The 22,476-nt window shown below is 37.0% G+C and overlaps 1 protein-coding gene across 3 annotated transcripts; it reads left to right on the forward strand.

Annotated features, from left to right (window-relative positions):
* Nucleotides 1–4,570: 4,570 nt before the first annotated feature.
* Nucleotides 4,571–16,704, forward strand: LOC6620479 (guanine nucleotide-binding protein subunit alpha homolog). 3 transcript variants are annotated; one of them, XM_032718297.1, is made up of 7 exons: nt 5,267–5,347; nt 13,895–13,973; nt 14,187–14,325; nt 14,381–14,586; nt 14,638–14,769; nt 14,825–14,964; nt 15,013–16,704. In XM_032718297.1, the coding sequence occupies exons 3-7, from the start codon at nt 14,244–14,246 to the stop codon at nt 15,371–15,373; spliced, it is 921 nt and encodes a 306-aa protein (XP_032574188.1). In that variant the 5' UTR covers nt 5,267–5,347; nt 13,895–13,973; nt 14,187–14,243; the 3' UTR covers nt 15,374–16,704. The 3 variants fall into 3 exon arrangements, with proteins under 3 accessions (XP_032574194.1, XP_002044684.1, XP_032574188.1); XM_002044648.2 differs by lacking the exon at nt 13,895–13,973 and having other exon boundaries at nt 4,572–5,347; XM_032718303.1 differs by lacking the exons at nt 13,895–13,973; nt 14,825–14,964; nt 15,013–16,704 and having other exon boundaries at nt 4,571–5,347; nt 14,652–14,763.
* Nucleotides 16,705–22,476: the final 5,772 nt, after the last annotated feature.

Below are 22,476 nucleotides of genomic sequence, written 5' to 3' on the forward strand. Positions count from 1 at the left end.
TCTCAACTGCACTTGGTCACCTCTCGGTTTGCAAATCAACTGCGACTTAAGAAGTCGAGGTCGTCCGGCTCCGTCACTGGAATGGGGATTCCAATTTCACGACTGATGGATTCTCGGTAGGAATTGCGATTCGGTCTGTCACTTCAGACTTCTCAACGAGCATAACAGCAGTTATCGCTCCCAATATCACGGATCGCCAGCCAAGTTCTAATGTGGACATTGGGGACTGGAAGATTCCAGAAAACCTGCAGCTCGCCAAATCGGAATTTCATAAAGCTCAACGTGTTGACATGTTAATAGGAGCTAGCCTGTTTTATGAGCTGCTGTGCGTAGGTCAGATAAAGTTGTTGCCAGGACTGCCCCTGCTTCAAAAAAAACTCGTCTGGGCTGGGTTGTGTCTGGAGGCAGCGCGCGCCCTTGTGGTAGCGCCTTAATAGCTTCACGCGTTCCTTCTTCAGCCAGCAAGGAAAACATATTTGTGGCAAATAGGGTTGCTGCCATTCAGGAGCTGACAGATGTCACGGCTTGGCGTTATGTTCCAACAGCTTTAAATCCGGCTGACATCTTATCCAGAGGATCCCTGCCGTCTGAGCCTAGCGAATCGTCACTCTGGGCGCATGGACCCGCCTATCGTATGGAGCCTGAAAAAAATTGGCCAACAGCTGTTTGTCCTGACAAAACAATTATTTCGCATTACCATGAAAGCGATCTTCATGCCGGACCTCGAGATCTTCTGGGCTCGGGGGGAGGAAGACGGTTACCAAGGCCGTGAACAGGTGCATCAGATGTTTTCGGATTAAGCCGCGGCTGATAGAGCACATAATGGCGGACCTTCCCAAGGAGCGCTTGGAAGGATCTCACGCTGTTGAGATTACTGGTATAGACTTCTGTGGACCCTTCTTTCACAAGTCGGATACTTGCAACAAGCCCGCGGTTAAATGCTACGTCTGCGTATTTATATGCTTTGCAACCAAGGCACTGCACCTGGAGCTGATCAAGGATCTCTCGACAGTTGCGTTTCTGTGCGGACTCAAGAGGTTCATATGCACCCGGCGGAAGCCGAAGCAAAGTTGGTCAGACAACGCCACCAACTTTGTCGGCGCCAAAAATGAACTTCTGGAACTTCGAAGGTTATTTCTCAGCAGCGAGCATCAAGGCTCCGTTCAGAATTTTTGCCTTTCGGAGACGATTGACTGGCGGTTCATCCCTCCACGGTCGCCCCATTTCGGTGGACTTTGGGAAGCAGCGGTGAAAACGGCCAAACATCATTTCTACCGCGCTGTGGGTACGGCGCTTCTGACCTTCGACGAGCTGAGGATGCTGGTGTTATTAGTTATTAACTCCAGACCTTTAGACCCTGCCGATCTGGATGTCCTCACTGCGGCGCATTTTCTCAATGGTGGTCCGCCTTCATCGTTTGACGAGCCAGATATAACGCGCCTAAACTATAATCGGCTTGACTCTTGGCAGCGCATCTCCTTTCTTCAGCAAATATTTTGGTCGCGATGGAAGGAAGAGTACTTGACGTTGCTCCAGCAGCGTTCCAAGTGGCGCACACCAAAGCCTGGCGTAGCCGTGGACAACGTCGTTCTTGTTAAGGGCGAGAATCTACCCCCAATGAGATGCCCTTTGGCGAGAGTCATGCAGTTGATTCCTGGCAGAGACGGCGTCGCTCGAGTTGCAGAATTGAGGACCGCGTCTGGAGTAATAAGGCGGGCAGTGAACAAGCTGTGTCTGCTTCCCCTTGAGGACTCTGTTGAAAGCCAAGCTTCCAATGGGGGGAGGATGTTGGGTCATGCAGCCGCCAAAACTGTGCAGTAGACTAATCTCATATTCTTTAATATTATAAGCCAAATTAGTCAGTGGTTGCAGTTGCGATGCCCATAGTGCAAACCGCTGTTCTCGCACGCATTTTTCTGTACGGCGCTCATTCATTGTTTGTTGTTGTTAGCTACCTACGTTAAGCTTGGGCGCTGCATTTCGGCTGTCTGCCCGCCCATTGCCAATTCGTCGTGTTTCGGAAAAGACTTAGCTTAGGCCTTAGCTGCCTTAAACAATTCGCAAAATAAACAGTGTCGTAATATAAACAAACTTTCTTCGGTTTTCTTTATTTTTCGCAACAGCTATTGAAAAAGCTCAATAGCTAAGCTAATATTTTTTTTAGCAAAATTTTGATTTTGCTCCGCGACTTAGAATTTTGTCTTTCGTTCGAGTTTATTCGCTGGTCCCTGTTCGGGCGCCAGTTAATAATTACAGTTAATTGATTTTATTTTGAAGATCGCAAGCGACCGTTTATTGAAATTTATCATTTGAAACTAAAACTAGCGTACAAAATGTTTCCCTAAGTCCCTAGCAATCAAGTGAAGTCGTCGGCAGCGGCGCAGTCGGCGTCGGCCGCGGCGCAGCGGAGAAGTGTTGATGTCGCGCTTAATCGTTCGTTGGCGTTGATGGCAGCGGAGACTATGCAGACCTCTGGTCAGCATTTTGGGCACTTGTGTTTACCCAGAACAATGTAGAACCACAAGATGTTAGAGAATCAATTGCAGGGCAATAACTTATATAGTTGTCTATAAATAAATTTAGTGGTCTCAAAGAGATTTAAACAGGTTCAGTAATTTCATGGATATGCCATACAGAACTATGACTATTACAGTACGTCGTAGTACACCAAACACCAGTAACAAAAGCAGTGGAAATTGAACGAAAAGACAGACCTGGGACAGTAGTAAAATTTGCCTCACAGAAACATTAAATGAGTAATTTGCGATCTCAAACATAGAGACCTAAAATGCTAGCATAGCTAACCACAAAAATAGAACTAATGACACACATATTGGAAATCCATTCAAGTGTCGAGGAAAAGATGCTCGAGGCAGACAAGTCAATCAAGACCATCGAAAACCCATATTGACAGAATACTACCAGTATTACTCTCTAATAAAGCGATCCGAGAAAAGACATATATCCTCGTGGATGACGACATCGCCTGGCGCGTAAGCACGTCGATCCCGTAACGTTCCATATAGAATATATGCACTGATAGCACTTTTTGAGTAGCACATACCTGAGATGCGTTACACCGTTTATACTATAAAGATACCACAAAAACCGATACAAAATACACAAACTTCGTTATTATTCCCGTTACTTGTAGAGCGAATACTATGTTCGTTTAAATGTATATAACAGGTAGCGCTGCTTTCTACCTGTTATATACATTTTCCGACTCAATAAAGTTTATATATATTTCAGTCCAAGTTTTTTTCAAATGGTTGCAAAGCCCACTCTAACGCCCACAAAACGTACTAAACTGCCACGTCCACTTATTTTAAAATATTTTTTTTTATTTGTTTTGCCAATTTTTTCGGTGTGACAAAAAAGTTTTTGTCACGCCTACTCTAAACGCGCATAGATCGCACAAAACGGAAAAAAAACTAAAACAAATTTATAAAAATTTGAAAAGGTCAGTGAAAAATTGTCAAAATAATCAAAGAAATTGTAGAGGAAAGCTTTACCAAAAAATTTACAAAATACCCTGGATTCAATCTGAGGAACAATCTCAAGCGTGAAACCTTCGAGTTTACCTGTAGGGAAGAGCCCACGTCATTCGCATCAGTTATCGTATCCTTAGTGATTGGATGACTTTTTAAGAGCCTGTGACGCGTACCGCGCATATTAATATAGTAATATACCAATCTAATTAATATATAAATGAAGAATAACTAATAAGCTTAAAATCAAAACCTGAAATAGCAACACAATTAAATAAAAATTCAAAATATATGAACGCGCGCAAACGAGCACGTTCCGACGGTTACACTGGAACGAGCAGGCTGGCAACACTGATCCACGCAAATACCACATAGGCGGAGGGCACACAAAGCGGAATAAACATTATATGAATGGTCGATATTTGGTGGTGTTCTAAAATGTTGAATAAAGGTTTATTTATTGCTCAATGTAAGCTAATGGCCATGATATTTAAAGATTCATATTATTAAGGTATTCGATTGGATTGGAATTGGATCAACGTAATATCTAAATAAAACAGTAAGCGAATTTAACAAAAAGATTTTTTTATCATTTTTTTTTTTTTAATTTTCATCCTTTGCATGTCGCTTATTGTCTGATCGTCCGCTGGTTGGGGGAACATGGCCTATCGCAAAGTCTCTTCGTTAAAATAAAGATTGCAATGTAAAGAAATATACCACAACCAATTTTTTTATATTATTTGAACTATTTTGTTTTGCTCCCAATTAAAAAATAATATTTTCTTTTCATTTTCGTTTTTATCTTGGATGCTTTTAAATTGCTATAAATTGCATCTCTGGAAAACCCAAAAAATTTGTTTTTAATAATCATTTACACTAAAGAGCTGAACATGTTGCTTATAATATTGTCAAATTGGTTCACGTATGATTGATTAGGCTATATATAATATATGAGGCAACTGTAGGACATGTATGGAAAACCTTCTACCTTTTCAGCCAAAAAACTGATCTGTGGGAACATGTTATAACAATATTGAGACGAATGTGTATGTTATACATACAGGCAAAAATTATTATATTATTATCACCGCTGTTGTTTGCAGCATATAAATTAACAATTCTATTACCAATTGAAACTTTAATGTAATGGCTGAGATTGTAATAACCTAATAACGATCGCGTTCAGTGTCTTATTGGTGTGAACTTTATTCCGGAATTTGTGTTGCATTTAAGACAAATGCTATGTAGAAATAATGGCTATGGCTTTCAAATGGCAACATCGCCTTTTAATCTAATATGAGGCCTACAGTTAGAATATGCAGAATTCAGAAAGTGCTTGTTTATAAACTAAAGCGAAAGATAGACTATGAGCATCTGCTCTTAAAGTGGCGAGTGTTTGACACTTTGGTGTTCGTGTGTGTATATAGAAAGTGCGAGCATCTGGCGTTGGCTTGCCAGCGATGTCTGGCATTACATTGACCAAATTAACTCAAGAACGAATTTCCATTCCAAACCACAATGTCATCACAAACGGCGTCGAAAACATCATAGATAGTGACACGCTTAGTGGTACTCTGACTCATCTTATGGAAGAGCATCGAACGCGCGTGGGAGCGGTAACTGGACCAGAAGCAGCGACCACGTCTACAGACGGACTAATATCGAATGGAGCAGAGCGACTGCGCCTTCAGGGCAGTCGGCTTCAGACCTCGCGCTTTGCTTGCTTTCGATGTTGCGGAAATATTATTACATATCTAGTAAGGCTGCGTAGTACCCCTGAGGAACTGGAGCAGCGTTACAAGTCCAAAGAGATTGATAAGTTCCTGGATAAAGAAAAACACACATTTCGACGTCAGGTGAGGTGATCTAAGGATGTAGATTTCTCTGTGGTTATTTTATTTAAATTTAACAACGCAGTGAAGGAGATATTCGACAAAATTAGGTCTATGTATGTACATATGTAAAATTGTAAAGTGTTTTAAATGAAATTTCAGTACAAAGTTATAAGCAAATATTTAACTCAAAAAGTGAACATCCGATTTTTTGGCTAACAATTTTAGAATTATACATGTGTATTCTTAATTAGCAGCACTAGCCAAGTCGATCGAGTGGTATATACAGCTGTGTTCAAAAAAATAGCAGTGCTTGGGACCTGCGAGTTTAAGTTAAAAAATTCCTATGATTTACAATTTTAATGGTCAAATTTTTTTTATAATATCGTTAGCTCAAAGAAGCTGGGTTCGGAAAAATCGAATCTTTTAAATTTAAAAGCTGGAATCGTTGCCCATTTTTTGCCCATGTTTGCCCACCAATTAGTTTTTTTTGTCCACCTCCAGTTTTTGAGATATGAATTTTCGAAAAAGTTCGAAAATTTTCGAATATCGAAAATTTCACTTTTTTCAAAAATTTTATTTTTTAATCGCAATAACATTTTATTTTTATTTATTTTTTAATCGCAATAACATCGTTTGCCCACCCTTTAGAATTTTGAAAAAATGTATACTTTAGAAAATATAAGACATTCAAGTTTACCTCGGTCTACTTTGGACATCCTTTAAAATTAGTTTATTTCGTTTGCCCATCCTTTAGAATTACTTTTTTTCGTTTGCCCATGCTTTAAAATTAGTTTACCGAGGACTCTAATTAGTAGACCGAGGAAAACTTGAATGTCTTATATTTTCTAAAGTATAAATTTTTTCAAAATTCTAAAGGGTGGGCAAACGTGGGCTAACGATGTTATTGCGATTAAAAAAAAATTTTTTGAAAAAAGTGAAATTTTTTTTTTTGGATTTTTGATTTTGGATCTTCGAAAATTTTCGAACTTTTTCGAAAATTCATATCTCAAAAACTGGAGGTGGGCAAAAAATGGGCAAACGATTCCAGATTTTAAATTTCAAAAATTTTATTTTTCCGAACCCAACTTCTTTGAGCTCAAATGTTTCACTTTTATTTCTTTAATAGTTTCGAAAATATAAATTAAAACAACATAATAGGCAGAAATTCAGGTGTTCACTAAAATAGCAGTGCTATGAAAAAATAGTAAAAAAAAATGAACTTGACTTAGAACGAACTTAGTTTTTCTTTTTAATGTGTTAATTAGGGCCTAATACTTGGTTGGATAGCCTTTGTTAGCCAGCACAGCCTTACACCCACGCGACATGGAGTCCACCAGGTCCTGGCAACGTTTGGGGGGTATTTTTGACCATGCATCCTGCACAACTTGCCAAATCTGAGCCTTAGACGTCGGGGAGTTTTTCGACACATATTGTTTAATGTCCCCCACAGGTTTTCAATTGGGTTTAAATCGGAAGATGATGCTGGCCACGGCATTACATCTATTCTATTTTGGGTGAATCTGTTCTTAGTCGATTTGCATCTGCGTTTCGTATCATTATCCTGTTGGAATGTCTATTTTAAGGGCATATATTCAGAATATGACAGTAAGACATCACTAAGTATATTTGCATATGCGTTTTGGTTTATAATACCATAAATCATATGGTATGGACTCATACCATTGTAGAAAAAACAAGCCCACACCAGGATTTTAGGTCCACCATGATTGAAAGTCATCAGTGGGTGTTTTGGGCGGTACTCCGTGTTTGGAGGTCACCAGATATACTGTAGTGAACCAGTTCCACCAAATAGCACAATTTTTGACCCATCAATCCAAAGGATATTACGCCATTTGGAGACTGGCCAGATTAGGTAGGTTTTAGGGAAGCTTAACCTTGCTTTAATATGCCTAGGGCTAAGTAGGGGATCCTTTCGTAGACTCCTCTCACTTAAATTTTGATTCAGTAGTCATCTCTGAATAGTAACGTCGCTGATTCTCAAGTTCAGCTCAGACTTTATGTTCCTACAGGATGCAAAAGGATAGACTTTGCTGTAACGAACTATGCGACGATCGTCTATACCTGTGGTTTTACGTATGGTGCCACGGTTTTCGGGCTTCCATTCATATTTAATGGCATTGGATACCATTTTGGCAGAGCATTCAAGGGTTTTTTGAATGTCCTTATATGTTTTTCTTTCCTTTCTAAGCTTAACAATTAACATGCTTTTCTCCTGGGAGCGGTGGTGTCCTCTACCCACTAAAATACAATTTTTTAATTTTTTTTTAATTTATAGCCCTTTAAAATATACGAATTAACTTAACTAAACTCACTTTTTAGAAAATATTGATCATTTCGAGACTTTACGATGGACAAAACCAGAGACTGCTATTTTTATGAACAGCCTAAAAGTGGTGAATTTGCTTAAGAATGTAAATAAAAAAAGAATAACATGAGAAACTGACGGGATTTTTTTTTTTTCTATATCTATATATTCCATTTTACAAAAATAAGTTAAATAAAAAGTGGATTCCAAAAAGGGACATGGAGAAATACATTTGTGTTTCTTAGTTTCCATCGCACTGCTATTTTTTTGAACACAGCTGTACATACACTGCGCGTCACAAGGTTAGCGCCCCTTGATCAAAAATCTTTGATGTGAGATAATTATAAAACTGTTTAAGCGAGAGCTTTGGAAAATTTTTTCCAATAAAAGTTGACCAATTCTATGAATGAAAAGTTTATATGGGCTGCAGTTTGTTGTTTATAGATTTTTATTTAAGTAAAAAAAAAACAATCCATTAATGGGTAAATAAAAATTGGATCATCAGGATAATTAAAGTTTTTTCGATTCATTTCGAAAAAATTAGATGATTAACACTCAAATATTCAAAATAGAATTAAATTATTAATAGTTGATCCTCCTTTGTTTTCAAGGACTTCACACGTTCATCTGGAAAGTGAATCATATGTTTTGGAGGTAATCCAAAGTATCGTAGACCAACCGAGTTTTATTCCGGTGATCGATTCCTCTTGAGTTTACCACCCTCGTATACCTTCCCAGCCAACCATCCCCACACGTTTTCCATTGTATTAAGGTCCTGGGAGTATGGTGGCCATTTCAAAACTTTTAGATTTTCGCTTTGAATCCATGTTTTTACCGAACGTGCAGTGTGGATTGGGGCTTGACGTGCGGAAAATGCCATTCTAGATTTCCTTAAACGTTTTTAAAGTAGGGAAATGCAGTTTTTAATACACAATTATAATCTTTCGCGTTAATTTTTGGTGTTAAAAACTGCAATTCACAGGGGTCATAATATGACACTGCGCCACATACCATGATAGTAATGACTATTACCGTTTGATTCCTCCAGATTAATTTCTGCTCGTCCGAAAATACAACATAATGCCACTCCTTAGACCAGGTCATATGAGCTCTAGAAAAAATCAGTCGTACTTATTTTAGTTATTTTTATCTTATTTTTTTAGTTATTCGTGTTTTAAATGTTTAGCTTTCTTAATCACCCTTTAAATCAACGATTTGCTTGGGTTTTCACCACTTTTTTCTCGAATTTTGGCGGAGGAGTCGTGGGAATTGCAAGGTATTCGACGTATGGACCAGCGATCTGCCGCGTTAAAGACAATGTTATTGCCATCTCTATAGTTTTTTCTAATCTGGTGATGAAAAATTCGTTTTAAATTTTTCTCCGAAAGTTAAACAAACCATAATAAAAAAGATAACGGTTCTTCTCAGGACCTCTTTTTATCCTCAAAGAGAGAGGGTATATCAGCGAACAAAAAACAATTACATTGACCGATTTTTGTGCAATGGCAAAATACAAAATATCAGAAGAAACGGAGCGATGTAGGGGGCGCTAATCTTATGATATGCAGTGTACATAAGTTGGATCGGACCGTGTTTGGCAACAAATGCTATAAACCTTTAATATGTAACCGAAAAATATAAAAACCAGAGAAATCCTATAGTTGACTACTTAGGTAATGGAAGTGCAGAAGAGATGGATATATGCCAGGACCAAATAATGATGCAGCAAGCAGAAAAAAATTGCTTAGCAAAAATACTGTCCCTTAAAAATCATTAAAATGGTACAAATTAAACAATTTTTGACACGCACAGTGTATCAAACACTTTTGCAAGACGGACTTAAGCGTTATGAGCATCTTTTAAAATAAATTCCCATTGCAGAACAAAATTTTGTTTTTTTTATAAGCATGCAGAGTTTTTTTTTCAATAACTTTTTCAAGGGTAATAGTTTCTTTTTAACAGAAAGGGCGCAGAGTTTACTATGGACTTTGGGAGAGTCAGGGAATGTTTTTAAATGACTTGTTTTTGAAAAAACAATCATTTCTTCACCGGCCCCAACCAGGTCTAATTTTCTACTTTAACACTTTAAAACACTGAAGCTGGCCAACTAGCTGAATATTTTGGTTTTTAGGTTTGGACAAGTCTAATGAACAAAGCTTTAAAACTGAGAGGCTAGTTTGATTAGAAACGATCGGACGAGAATAAATATTTCGATTCGCTTGTTCATATTGATAAATAATATATGAATATACCTTATATCATATAAATATTGTAGAAAATGTAAACTGCGTTTAAAAAAGTAAATTTCGAAAAGTTTTAAAAATGCTGGAAAATCAAAAAGTTGGTTTTTTCACATTTCTTTTTAATCACAATAACATCGTTTGCCTACCATTTAGAATTTAGAGAAAAAGCTATAGCTTAGAAAATATAAGACATTGAAGGCAAGCTCGGCCTACTCAGAAAATAAAGCGTGTGCCCAAAACGTTTGTTAAACCCTTAAAAAAAAATTACGATCATCTTCAAGACAATAATAATAATAACAACTTAAAAATATAATAATTAATAACAAGTGTTGAAATATGTACATACATGTTTAATTCTGTTAAATTGAAATAAAAGAAATAATGGAAACGAAATGAAACAAAACGAAAATAATTTATTTATTTATTTACTTACAAAATACAAACTTAAAGCCGTCACTAAATTTCAAAGAATACATTTACATACTTGACGAAAAATGCGGCTGAACAGAAACGTAATAAAACAACAAAAACGCTTCTCTTCCTGCTTCTATCCCTTTCGTCGTTTGCTTTTCTTACTATGAATATAAAAAATATAGCGTCTGGCAGTGTAAGAAAATCTACATACATACAAACATGTTTAGTTCCAAAAGCAACCCACTCAAAGAAAACTTCGCCATATATGTATATTGTTTAAATTTTTTTCCACATGTTTTAATTTGTTTTCGATGTGTGTGCGTAAATATGTATGCGCTGCGTCTGTATCTGAAAACTGCATTTATAATCTCAATTTTCTAGGTTTTACAGTTCCTGGGATCTTGACGTTCTTACGGACAGAAGGACATGGCTAGATCGACTCGGCTATTGATCCTGATCAATAATATATATACTTTTATGGTCGGAATCGCTTCCTTCTGTCTGTTACATACTTTTCAATGAATCTAGTATATTTCTTTACTCTCGAAAACAGGACGTGGGAAAAAAGAACTAATTGGTGGGCAAAAATGCGCAAACGATTCCACCTTTCAAATTGGAAAAATTCGATTTTTCCGAACACAGCTCCTTGTAGAGAATATCAAAGATGCGTAACGGCCATACATTTGTTTTGCACTGTGCAGTCACTTTTTTTGTGAAGACCAAAATTTACCATTATCCGCTCGCGGAGAATTGATAAATAAAATAACGGCCGCTGCATGCATACCCTCGCAGAGAGAGTGGTATCTGATAGATGGGGTTTTCGACTATAACGTTATCTTTTTTCGTTTAAACTTCCTTTAAGCAAAAAGTATTAATTTTAACAGAATAGCGTTTAGGCTGACGGAGAGTACGCGCGAGAAGCGAAGCGAACGAGCGATAAACCAAGTACAGAATATTCTGTGTTTTAATTACCATATGTTTTCAAAAGACACGTTTTTCGTTTTGTTTTGTTCCATTCTGTGCTTGTTGTTAAATATGTTATTAACTATAATATTATTATATTTTATAATAATTCTATAATTTCTTCGTCAAACGACTACTAATTTTATTTAAAATATAATCAAAATTCAAAATAGACATCCGCGCATAGTTAAGGAACCTTTCTAAGTGGTTTCGTATGTCATTATGTAAATAATTGGATTCGCCTTTTTAATTTCTATTGCAGTTAAGGGGGTGGACCCGCATCATAATGTAGAAGCTATTGGGGTTAAAACACTATTACGGAACATTTTCTTTTTTAATTTTCCTTTTTAAAATCAAAGTATTCTTTTAGTAGAATTATCTGATTTTAATTCAATCACGTTAACTGCATTGAGTAAGTGTTGATACTCTATACAGAAACACATATACCGGAACAATGCACAGGTCTTCAAAACAGCTAAATTAGTTGCGTTTTCCTCAACACAGGTTTTTGGAAATTTTCTAAAACTACTAATTGAGCTTGTTTGATACTGTATCAATAAGTAATTTAAATATTTTGTGAATTCCACTGCATTTAAGACTCCTTCCCCCTCCTTACATAAAAGTTCGTTTGGCTACCAAAACTTCAGATTAGGATATCCAATTATAACCTATTTTTGTGAACGCAGCAATATTGAAACAGCTTGGGGAGGCTTCATGAGCAACCATAGTGCATTTTGAGAATTTTCGAGAAGAAAAAAACAGGGAGAACGTTGTTTTGGCATGTAAATAGAAATTGACAAACTAAAATTGAAATGAAACAAAATCGTAACAGTTTTGGGCTGTATTAAATTCTGAAAGAAACTTGCACTGCGTCCACATCTCGATAATCTCCATGCTTAATCCTTATCTATAAGCTTTTGCAGTTTCCGAAATCACAGCGTTTATGTGGACAGATAAAGATGGCCAAACTGATTTGACTAGCGAATATATATTTATTTTATAGGGTGGGAAAGACCTCCATCTACCTGTTACACACTTTTCAACAAATCCAGTATACCCTTTTACCAAAGACACTAGAATAACAAGATGCGTAACGCCATACAAATTTTTGGCACGCGATTTTTTGGCCGTGGCTCTAGAGGTGGCTCCAGGCTCTCTCGAGTTTTTGTTCGAGAGAGAAAGAGCGGAGAGCGCTACAGCAAACAGCTCTTTTCTACGCATACAGTGATAGCATACAACTGTATGTGTGCACACGTATGCTCATGTATTGTAAATTTGACATAATATGCCCTTCACCTTAGAAGTTCGTTGACTGCAAATCTATATTATTTTTTATCAATTGTTATCAATTATTATTATTGTTATCAATTATTATTCAAATAAAGCTTAGAAATAGTAATAGACGAATCTATGTACATCACAAAATAAATTTCGAAAATGACTTTATATTAGAATACTTGTCATAAGGGTATTCACAAAGACACTAGAATAACAAGATGCGTAACGGCCATACAAATTTTTGGCACGCGATTTTTTGGCCGTGGCTCTAGAGGTGGCTCCAGGCTCTCTTGAGTTTTTGTTCGAGAGAGAAAGAACGAATGTATGGCCGTTACGCATCTTGTTATTCTAGTGTCTTTGTGAATACCCTTATGACAAGTATTCTAATATAAAGTCATTTTCGAAATTTATTTTGTGATGTACATAGATTCGTCTATTACTATTTCTAAGCTTTATTTGAGTAATAATAACGTTGAGGCAATGCAAAACAAGAATTTTTCGCATGGTGCCAATTGATAAAAAATAATATAGATTTGCAGTCAACGAACTTCTAAGGTGAAGGGCATATTATGTCAAATTTACAATACATGAGCATACGTGTGCACACATACAGTTGTATGCTATCACTGTATGCGTAGAAAAGAGCTGTTTGCTGTAGCGCTCTCCGCTCTTTCTCTCTCGAACAAAAACTCAAGAGAGCCTGGAGCCACCTCTAGAGCCACGGCCAAAAAATCGCGTGCCAAAAATTTGTATGACCGTTACGCATCTTGTTATTCTAGTGTCTTTGCTTTTACTCTACGTGTAGCTTGCGTGACTTTACTCAACGTGTAACTGCAGGGCTTCATACTGCTATGGCAGTATGCAATATAGACACTGAAAGTTATTTTCCCTATAATCTAGAATAGTTTTAAAAAAGTGGTAAACATGTCTTTTTAAAGGCAAAAAAACGCTTAATTTTAATTTAAATTATAAGAATACTTTTAGAAATCAAATATATCACAAATCTTGCATCAGGGGGTCAGAAGTAATATGCATAGAAGTTAAGGTATTTTCAGCTGTTTGTTCGAAAAACGTGTTTAAAGCCATCTGTTTAAAGTACAAAAAGGAATTCAAGACACAACATTTTGGCACTGGCAGGCTATAGGCTATTTAAAAATGTATATAAACAACTTTAGGTATTATTTTTTTAAAATTTAAATAATTAATAATTTCATATTTAAAGCCAAAAGATTTTGAACAATTATGCGACTCAGGCGTGGAACAATATTCACCAATTGTCAAGAATAATCTTATCAGGGTATTCTAAACAATTAATTTTTTTTTATATTTGCATATACCTGCTAGGATCAAGATCAGAAGCCCATCCTGGCCATCTCCGTTCGTATAAACGTCGAGATCTCATGAACTATCAAAGCTTACATAGGTTAGGCTTGTAGATCCCAAAGACAGAGCGTAGCGCCAGTTCGATTACTGACTTTGGCACGCCTACCAGCCGCTCAACACTGCTACGCTCACATTTTTGGGAAAATGTTTAGATATTTTTTAATTTTCTTTTTAGTCGACTATAGCTTTCTATCTGGAAACTAAATCCCGCAACACAAAATTGATATACTGACATGGCGAAATTCGGTTCTAGGTTAAACTGCTGCTTTTGGGTGCTGGGGAATCTGGAAAATCAACTTTTCTTAAACAAATGCGAATCATTCATGGGGTTAACTTTGATTATGAACTCTTGCTGGAATACCAAAGTGTCATATACCAAAACGTTATAAGAGGTACGTATATATATTTATACCGATGAGGCTCTGTCTTAAAAAATTAACCTTTAAGGTATGCAAGTGTTGTTGGACGCTCGCGAAAAATTAAACATTGCGTGGGGAAGTGACGGCAGAGAGCAGGATGCTTATGATGCCAAATTAATGGAATGTAATTCACTAGACGTATCCAAGTTTATGGAGTATGCAATACCAATAAGTCGACTGTGGCAAGATCGCGGCATTAGAAGAGCTTTTGAAAGAAGACGTGAATTTCAAATTGTAAGCTTACTGTCACAATTACATAATATACTTTTAAAATTATGTTTTTAGAGCGATTCTGTTAGCTATTTCCTAGACGAGATTGAACGGCTAGCTACACCTGATTATGTTCCAACGCACAGAGACATATTACATTGCCGGAAGGCAACTAAAGGTGTTTATGAGTTTTGTGTGAAAGTTCAGGTGTGTGAATTAAATACAAACATAATATTACCTCTAAAGTCACGGTTATTTTCAGAACATTCCATTTGTGTTCGTCGATGTTGGTGGACAGCGAACTCAACGTCAAAAATGGACTAGATGTTTTGATAGCTCCGTAACATCCATTATATTTCTCGTATCTAGTTCGGAGTTCGATCAAGTTCTTGCGGAAGACAGGTAAATTATTATCAATTAACGATTATTAATTAAAAATTGTCATTACAGAAAAACAAATCGTCTCGAAGAGTCAAAAAATATATTTGATACAATTGTCAACAACGCGACATTTAAAGGAATATCAATTATTTTATTTCTGAACAAAACTGATTTGCTTGAACAAAAAGTTAGCAATCCTGAGACTGACATTCGTTGGTACTATCCGCACTTCAACGGAAATCCACATTCAGTGTTAGATGTTCAGAACTTCATACTACAAATGTTTATGAGCGTTCGTCGCAGTAGTAGCATAAGTAGGATCTACCATCATTTTACGACAGCCATAGATACGCGTAATATTAATGTTGTCTTTAATTCTGTAAAGGACACAATACTGCAGCGTAACCTTAATGCTCTTATGCTTCAGTAGTCACCCCCCTTTCTTATAAACAAAAATGAAGAGTAAGAATTTGCAGTTCTTTTAAACAACCCATGAACAGAATTTTGCAATCGTGAGACTGACACTTATTGAAGCAATTTGGAATTCAAAGGGAAAGGCACATGGGTTTCAATGCCTTGGACGCGTGAAGTTAAGCTACAGTGAAATCCTTGGGTAACTATGATAAAAACCGAGACTACAGCATTTTAATATGCATATAGACTTATCTAAACCCATCGGGAAACTTAGTTATCGTGGTTTGTGATATAATAATATTAATAACAATTTTTTAACATATGCATTTAATATGGTAGCATATATTGATTTATATTAATATTATCGATATATTAAAACGGATGTTGGCAATATCAAAAATATTGTTTTTTATGTATTTTGCGTACATCTTCGTTTTGAAAAGCCATTAACCAATTTATGTGAGATTTTAAAAGCACATGAAATATTTTTAAATGAGCGTTAAAAGTAACAGGTATTTTATATGGTAGTCTGTTCATTTATATTAAAATAATTGAAATATTGAAGCGGACGTTACAATATACTACACAAAATTGATCGTTAAGTATTTCGTAAGCGTCTTCGTTTTGAGTAGCTAATCACCGCTGTGCGTCAAATTTGTAAAAGCAGCAGATATTTTTTTACTTAGTTGTTAAAAGTAATATCGACTTCTAATGGAATGATGTTACTGTATTCCACACTTTAAAACGAATTTAAAATAAATTAAAGAATTATATGGAAATTAAATATATACGTCTATCCATCTATATCTGATGCAATGTGGTAGTAATAATCGGAATTGGTAGTCGTATTCATATCAGCTTTATGTTATGAATATCATGTGTAACACAGAAAATAAACGGAAGTTATACCTACTAAGAAAGAGAAAGATTTTTAAACTGCTCAATAAAATAAAGTTCCCATTCTACAGAAAATATGAAATTTAAACGTTAAATTTTTTAATCTAAACTAGGTGTAGAGTTCAACATTTTAGTCTCAGAATGTTGTCTTGTTATCATGTTAATTCGTATTCAAAACAATATATTATTGTATTGCTATATCTGTAAAAATAGAAATGTTTTCTCACTAACATTTAATAAAATTGTTACATTACATAGAAATGTTAAAGTGTAAATATTAAACAATTGTACCAATTTACTAATACATTATTTAGCAGATCTAATTCTACCTGTTACTCGTAGAGTAAAGGGTAAACAAGATTCGTTGAAAAGTATGTAACAGATAGAAGGAAGTATATATAGTGAAATATTTAGGTATTTAATAAAAAAAAATATACTTTTATTTCCATATTTATTAGATATTTTTGATTATTGTACCAGAGAACTGACCTGATTATAAAGAGAGAATGCTATAGTCGAGTTCCCCAGCTATCAGATACCCGTTACTCAGCTAGTGTGAATGCGAACTCGAATTTTCATCATTTTATTGGGATATCGAAAAATATTGGGGAATAAAATGGGAATAAGTATAAAAATTGTTTAAAAGTGTGGGCGGTGGCCAATTGTTTTTTGACAAATCGATAGGAAAAATAACGCAGAATTTGATACAGACAAACAGCGGGTCTACTGCTCACTTTTTCCAGGCACATTTAAACCCCCTTGTTTTAAAAATCCCAATTGTAAACTTAAATCTACAGGATCAAAATAATTAACAGGCTAAGATTGGAGTTTAAGATTTTTTTATCAACTGGGGCAGAGTGCTGTATTTACGGGTTAGATAACTTGCACGCTCACGCTCAAAGATGTGATGTTTGTACCGAAGATGACATTAAATTTCATGTCAGTGAGCAGTGCTGTTCAGAACAGATACAACGTGATTTTTGATATACAAAATACCAACAAAATACAAGATGCAAGAAGGAGAATGCATAGTGAAAGCCAATAAGAATGGCAACCTGTACTTGTTTGAAGGCGAGCGCCGTTGGTTGCAGTGCAGGCTGGTTGTAAAGTAAACAGGCAAAAAGCTCAAATTTCTACGGAGCTTTATTGAGAGATTTTGTCAATAATAAGTTTATAATCAGAATATCACAGCTGTCACGGGATTTCGCGGCAACTAAATATAGTATATCCTCCCCACCAAAATGGAGTTGGCGAAAGAGCTAATCGAACGCTGGTGGAGATGTCAAGGTACGCAGGACTACAAGATGCATTTTGGTCCGAAGCAGTCAACAAAGCGGCTTATTGGAGAAACTGATCACCTATCAGCGCTGTTGAAGGCATGACACCAAGGGAAGCGTGGACGGGAAAGAAACCGTGTGTTAGCCATATCTAAGTGTTCGGATCTCTGCAGCAAGTTGCAATATAAAGGCAAGAAGTACACCATGGTTGGTTACTCAGTGTCAGTGCGTTTTTTTTATTGCTCTTGCGGCTGAGATTAAATTGCATCTTCATCAAATGGATCTACGCACCGCTTTACTCAATTATGATCTAAGGGAGACCGTTATATGAGGCAGTCGGAAAGATACCTTATTGCAAAGAATCCAGGTATTTTTGCTATAAAAAAGCAATATACGTTTTGAAGTAGTCAGGAAGGAACTGTAGCGAGAAGTTTAATAGTGTTCTGGAGAATGTAACGAAATGAAGGGATGGAAGGAGGAAAAGCTTGAGAATTCATCGTCTGCGAAACACCGATGGAATCGTGTTCGTGGATTGCCCTACCCTACCTATGACCACTTTCCTTAATCGCATGGCTCTAGTGGCCCCTTTGGTACCCTACGTCCGGAGAAACATCAGCCGAGTCAGTATTTAAGTTTTTAGAAACTCATATTTTCTGTATTCATGGTTGATTAATATTTATTATTTTTTTAATATTTAATGTTTTTGTTAGATTTAGGTAAGATTTTTCTTTTTATATTCAATCGGCTACTTCCGCCACTCCATTAAGAAAAAATAATTTATTCGCAGTGTGTTCATTCGAATTCTTTATTTGCTTGTAAAACACATGGAAAGCAAAGTTCGACAATAAATAAAAAAAATTTCAAATTTATTTACTTTTACTATTTAGGTACCATGATTTTTTGTGTATAAAAAAATCAAATTTTGTTCGCCATCAAAATGATGACCTCCCGTAATTTTTCTCAGTGTGTTTCGTGGGATATTTTCAATAAAAATGTTTGTAAATAAAACTCACTCAAATTTTCACTCCTCGGCGAAAGATCGAACTCCCGGCGCAGGTGAGCTGAAATGAAAGCGTGGCAGCTGCAAGCAAACTTTTATAAATTTTACCCGAAAATGTAATCCCGCACTCTTTGAATATGAACTCATCTTAGAAAAATAATTAGATTAGGTTAGCTTACATAATATAAAAATATTAAATACTAAAAGGAATTAAATTTAAATACAATTAAAAAATACAAAAGTTATTTAACTAAGTCTCCTACTCGAGTACACATTTTAATATATCAATTTTTCTCTCATTTCAAAATGGCGGTTCGAGGATTTTTTCGATGAACACTGATCGCATTGTGCATTCTGGACTACTAATCCCGCTAAATTTTCCGCGCCTTTAACCTAACTGTGGGAGAACCATTAGTTGTTGCTTTTTTTGCAATTTATTTTTGCAATTAATTGAAATAACCATCCTAGGGTCCCGCTGCTGCTGCTTCTCCTCTTCTGCCACTCGGTGAAAAGGGCGCTCCACTAGACGGCCTGCCTAGGTTATTTTCTGTCCTTCTGCCCGCCTGTGGCTGCCCCAGTCGAACCTTGGGGTCGGGCGGCAATGCTTCTGCGCGATGGCTACGCCAATCGAAGATTTTTCCGGCTTAAATTTTGGCCTGGAAAACACACGCACTAATGTCGATAATGTCGAGGAAAATATACTCTAACAATATTTCCAGCGACAAAAAAAAAGTCTCAAGCCCGCAAGGTTATGATTTTTTTTCCGACACGAACTTTCCACGACTTCGATTTTTGGAAGGGAGGAGAAACGCTATTATCATTGCAGGAAAAATCCAAAATCATAGCTTTCTATGAATACAGGCTGTCTTCATAAAATTTGAAAAAAACCGGCAGAAATCGCAAAACTATGGGTCGCAGTGTCCTGTTATGGCCCGTGTGAATGGCAGTATTTAGCACCAACAAGAGAGAATGCTATAGTCGAGTTCCCCGACTATCAGATACCTGTTACTCAGCTAGTGTGAATGCTAATGCGATATTTCATCATTTTTCTGGGATATCGATAGATATTCGGGAATAAATAATTATGAAAAAATATCCAAAAAATTTTCAAAAATGTGGGCGTGGGAGTTTTGGTCGGTTTGTGGGCGTGGCAAAAAGTTTTTTTAGCAAGCCGATAGAAATGTCCAAGACTAATCAATTTATGAAAAAATATCAAAACTTGCGCTGCGTCTTTGTCTCTAGAATCTGTATCTGTAATCTACGGGTATGGCTAGATCGACTCGGCTATTGATCAAGAAACTTTATATACTTTATATATTCGAAAACGCTTCCTTCTCCCTTTAACATACTTTTTAACAAATCTAGTATACCCTTTTACTCTACGAGTAACGGGTAACTTAATTTCATTACTTTAAAAACGTTTTTGGAAATGTAAAATGGCATGTTCAGCACTATAAGGCCCCAATCCACACTGCCTGTTCGGTAAAAAAATGGATTCAAAGTGAAAATGTAAAAGTTCTGAATTGGTCACCATACTCCCAGGACCTTTCCTGCAATTTAAAGAAAAGGGGGAGGTCAAGATTCATACAGCCTTGTGCAAATTCCAATTGTTATTATTTAGTTATTTGAAAAAATAATTTGTGTTTTATTGTTATTTAATATTTATTTGGTGATAGAGTTTTTCACTTATACTATTACAAGACACTTTATTAATATCTTATCTTTGCTTTGAAGCTGTTCACGATGTCGTCCCGATTCAGACTGATCTTCTAATTCTTAAGCCTGATCCAATCAACATCGGCCAGATGCTTTTCATTAGAATCTTTTCATAAGATTTAATTTTTTAATTTTGTTTGAACATTTTTTCCATAAAACTGATATTGTTATAATTTTATATATTTAAAGTAATCATTTCAAAACTGCGGCAAAAATCCTGACCCTAATTTCATCATTAAATAATTTCATTATTTCTATTTATGTATGTTTTGTACAGTGAGCAATGCCAAAAAAAAACGCGAAGGGGTTGATTAGAGTCGCAGTACAAGTAAAGCTCGAAACTTGCGAAATAGCAGAAAGAACAAATCCAGCAACAAAATACTGATGCACGTGTCAGAATGGAGCAATTGCATCTAGAAGAGCCAGAAGATACACGAGCTGAACGCAATGAAGTCAGAAGATTAGAACAACGACAATAATTTCATAGACAATAGACGATGAACAAATGACCATCAACGACAACAAGTACATCACATCGAGCACTTACATATATCTGATTCATTCCTGCGTCGAGCATTCTAGTATGAGCCCGATAGTGAATATTATGCTCATTCAAAAGTGGTAAGGAATGTCCGCATTGTCATGCTGTGAAATTCAAAAATGAGCCAGCTGGGATGTGTTGCGCGTTAGGAAAAGTGCAACTACCTGAAATTGAAACACCACCTGAACCATTGAACGGCTTACTTATCGGCACGGATTCAGATACGAAGATTCAATTCATGCTTTCAAATGACATCGTTCGGAGCATATGCGTTCGAAATACTAATGCTGATGTTGATCAACAACTTAATTCTACATTCAAAATAAGAGAGTTTATCATAAAATGGGCACACTGCAGCCAATGCCAAAAGAATACTGAAATGAATCGTAATGGAAAAGTTGCTAAAGATGAAACTGGATACGTAAATGTACCGACCGATTTCTGCACAATCGCTGATTCGCAAGATACTCTCATTGAACAAATATTTCCCTACATACATAGTGCATAAATCATGAGTGGCTTGCAGGAAGAGCGATTTTAGCGGCAAAAAAAGCAGACGTCGACAATTTAAGTCCGAAGATACAAATGTTGTTGCCCCGGAACTTGGTATCATATAAATCTAGATTATATCATTATTTGCGTCTACTGTCGTACTTTACTTTTTTACGAAGTTAATTTTGTGTTCACCATAGCATATCGTCGCGATCGAACACTCAACGAGTGCAGACGTGCCTGCGGGCCGCGAGTTATCTGTGTTGTTCACATAGAGCCCGCATTTTAGCAATTTAACACAGCAGCACCCACGTGCAGTGGTTGGTACACCGACCAGCTGTACCCAGACACCGTCCCCCCCCTCCCCCCCCACGATCCATCCCCCCTCATCATGGATTGGCAGGCCACCCCCTGCGCCCACAAGCCAGGGAAATCAACCCCCTGCAAGAAGGCCCGCAGAGTAAGGGAACCCAGCCCGAGCAGCGACTCCAGCACCTCGCATTCGGAGCCTGGCAAGCGCAAACCTGTGAGCAAACCCACGCCCAACATCAGCGCAGCCTATCGTCGAAGGCTGGCAAACAGATTTGCCATTCTCTCGAACGAAGAGGACGGCAATGACGACGACGAACAAGGCATCCAAGACGGAGAACCTGGACCTGCTGCCACCAAAACCCCGGGCAAACCCAAGACTACTCTCAGGACTTTCAAGCCACCACCAATCTTCATACCGGATGTGACCAATATCAAGGCTCTCACTAATAGCATTGCTGGAGTACTTGGCAATGATGTGGAGTTCACACTGAAAATGGCAAGCAACAACAACGTTCGCGTGATGACCCCGGACAAGGAAAGCTTCTCCGCCCTGAAGGACTTCTTGGCCAAGTCCAATAAAAGGTTTCAAACCTTCCAGCCCCGAGACGAACGTGCCTATAGAGTAGTCATCAAAGGTCTTCACTACTCAACGGACCCAGAGGAAATTCGGGATGGGCTAAACCGTCACGGACACAAGGTCAGAGACCTCTACAACCCCACCCAAAGAAGTACCAAAAAGCCACTTAACATATTTTTCGCCAATCTCGAGCCGGCCAAGAACAACAAGGAGGCCTATAAAGTTACGCGACTTTGCAGATCAGTGGTGACAATCGAGCCACCGATAAAGTTTAATGACGTGCCGCAATGCTATCGCTGTCAGGCAT

The sequence above is a fragment of the Drosophila sechellia genome, chromosome 2L (assembly GCF_004382195.2).
Source record: "Drosophila sechellia strain sech25 chromosome 2L, ASM438219v1, whole genome shotgun sequence".
Taxonomy (NCBI): Eukaryota; Metazoa; Arthropoda; class Insecta; order Diptera; family Drosophilidae; genus Drosophila; species Drosophila sechellia.

Excerpts from the sequence above, each read along its gene's own strand:
- LOC6620479 (XM_002044648.2), top strand. The coding sequence starts at position 4,952 with ATGTCTGGCATTACATTGACCAAATTAACTCAAGAACGAATTTCCATT. Across the intron at positions 5,348-14,186 it reads AACACACATTTCGACGTCAG|GTTAAACTGCTGCTTTTGGG; the intron begins GTGAGGTGATCT and ends ATTCGGTTCTAG. Across the intron at positions 14,587-14,637 it reads GAAGACGTGAATTTCAAATT|AGCGATTCTGTTAGCTATTT; the intron begins GTAAGCTTACTG and ends TTATGTTTTTAG.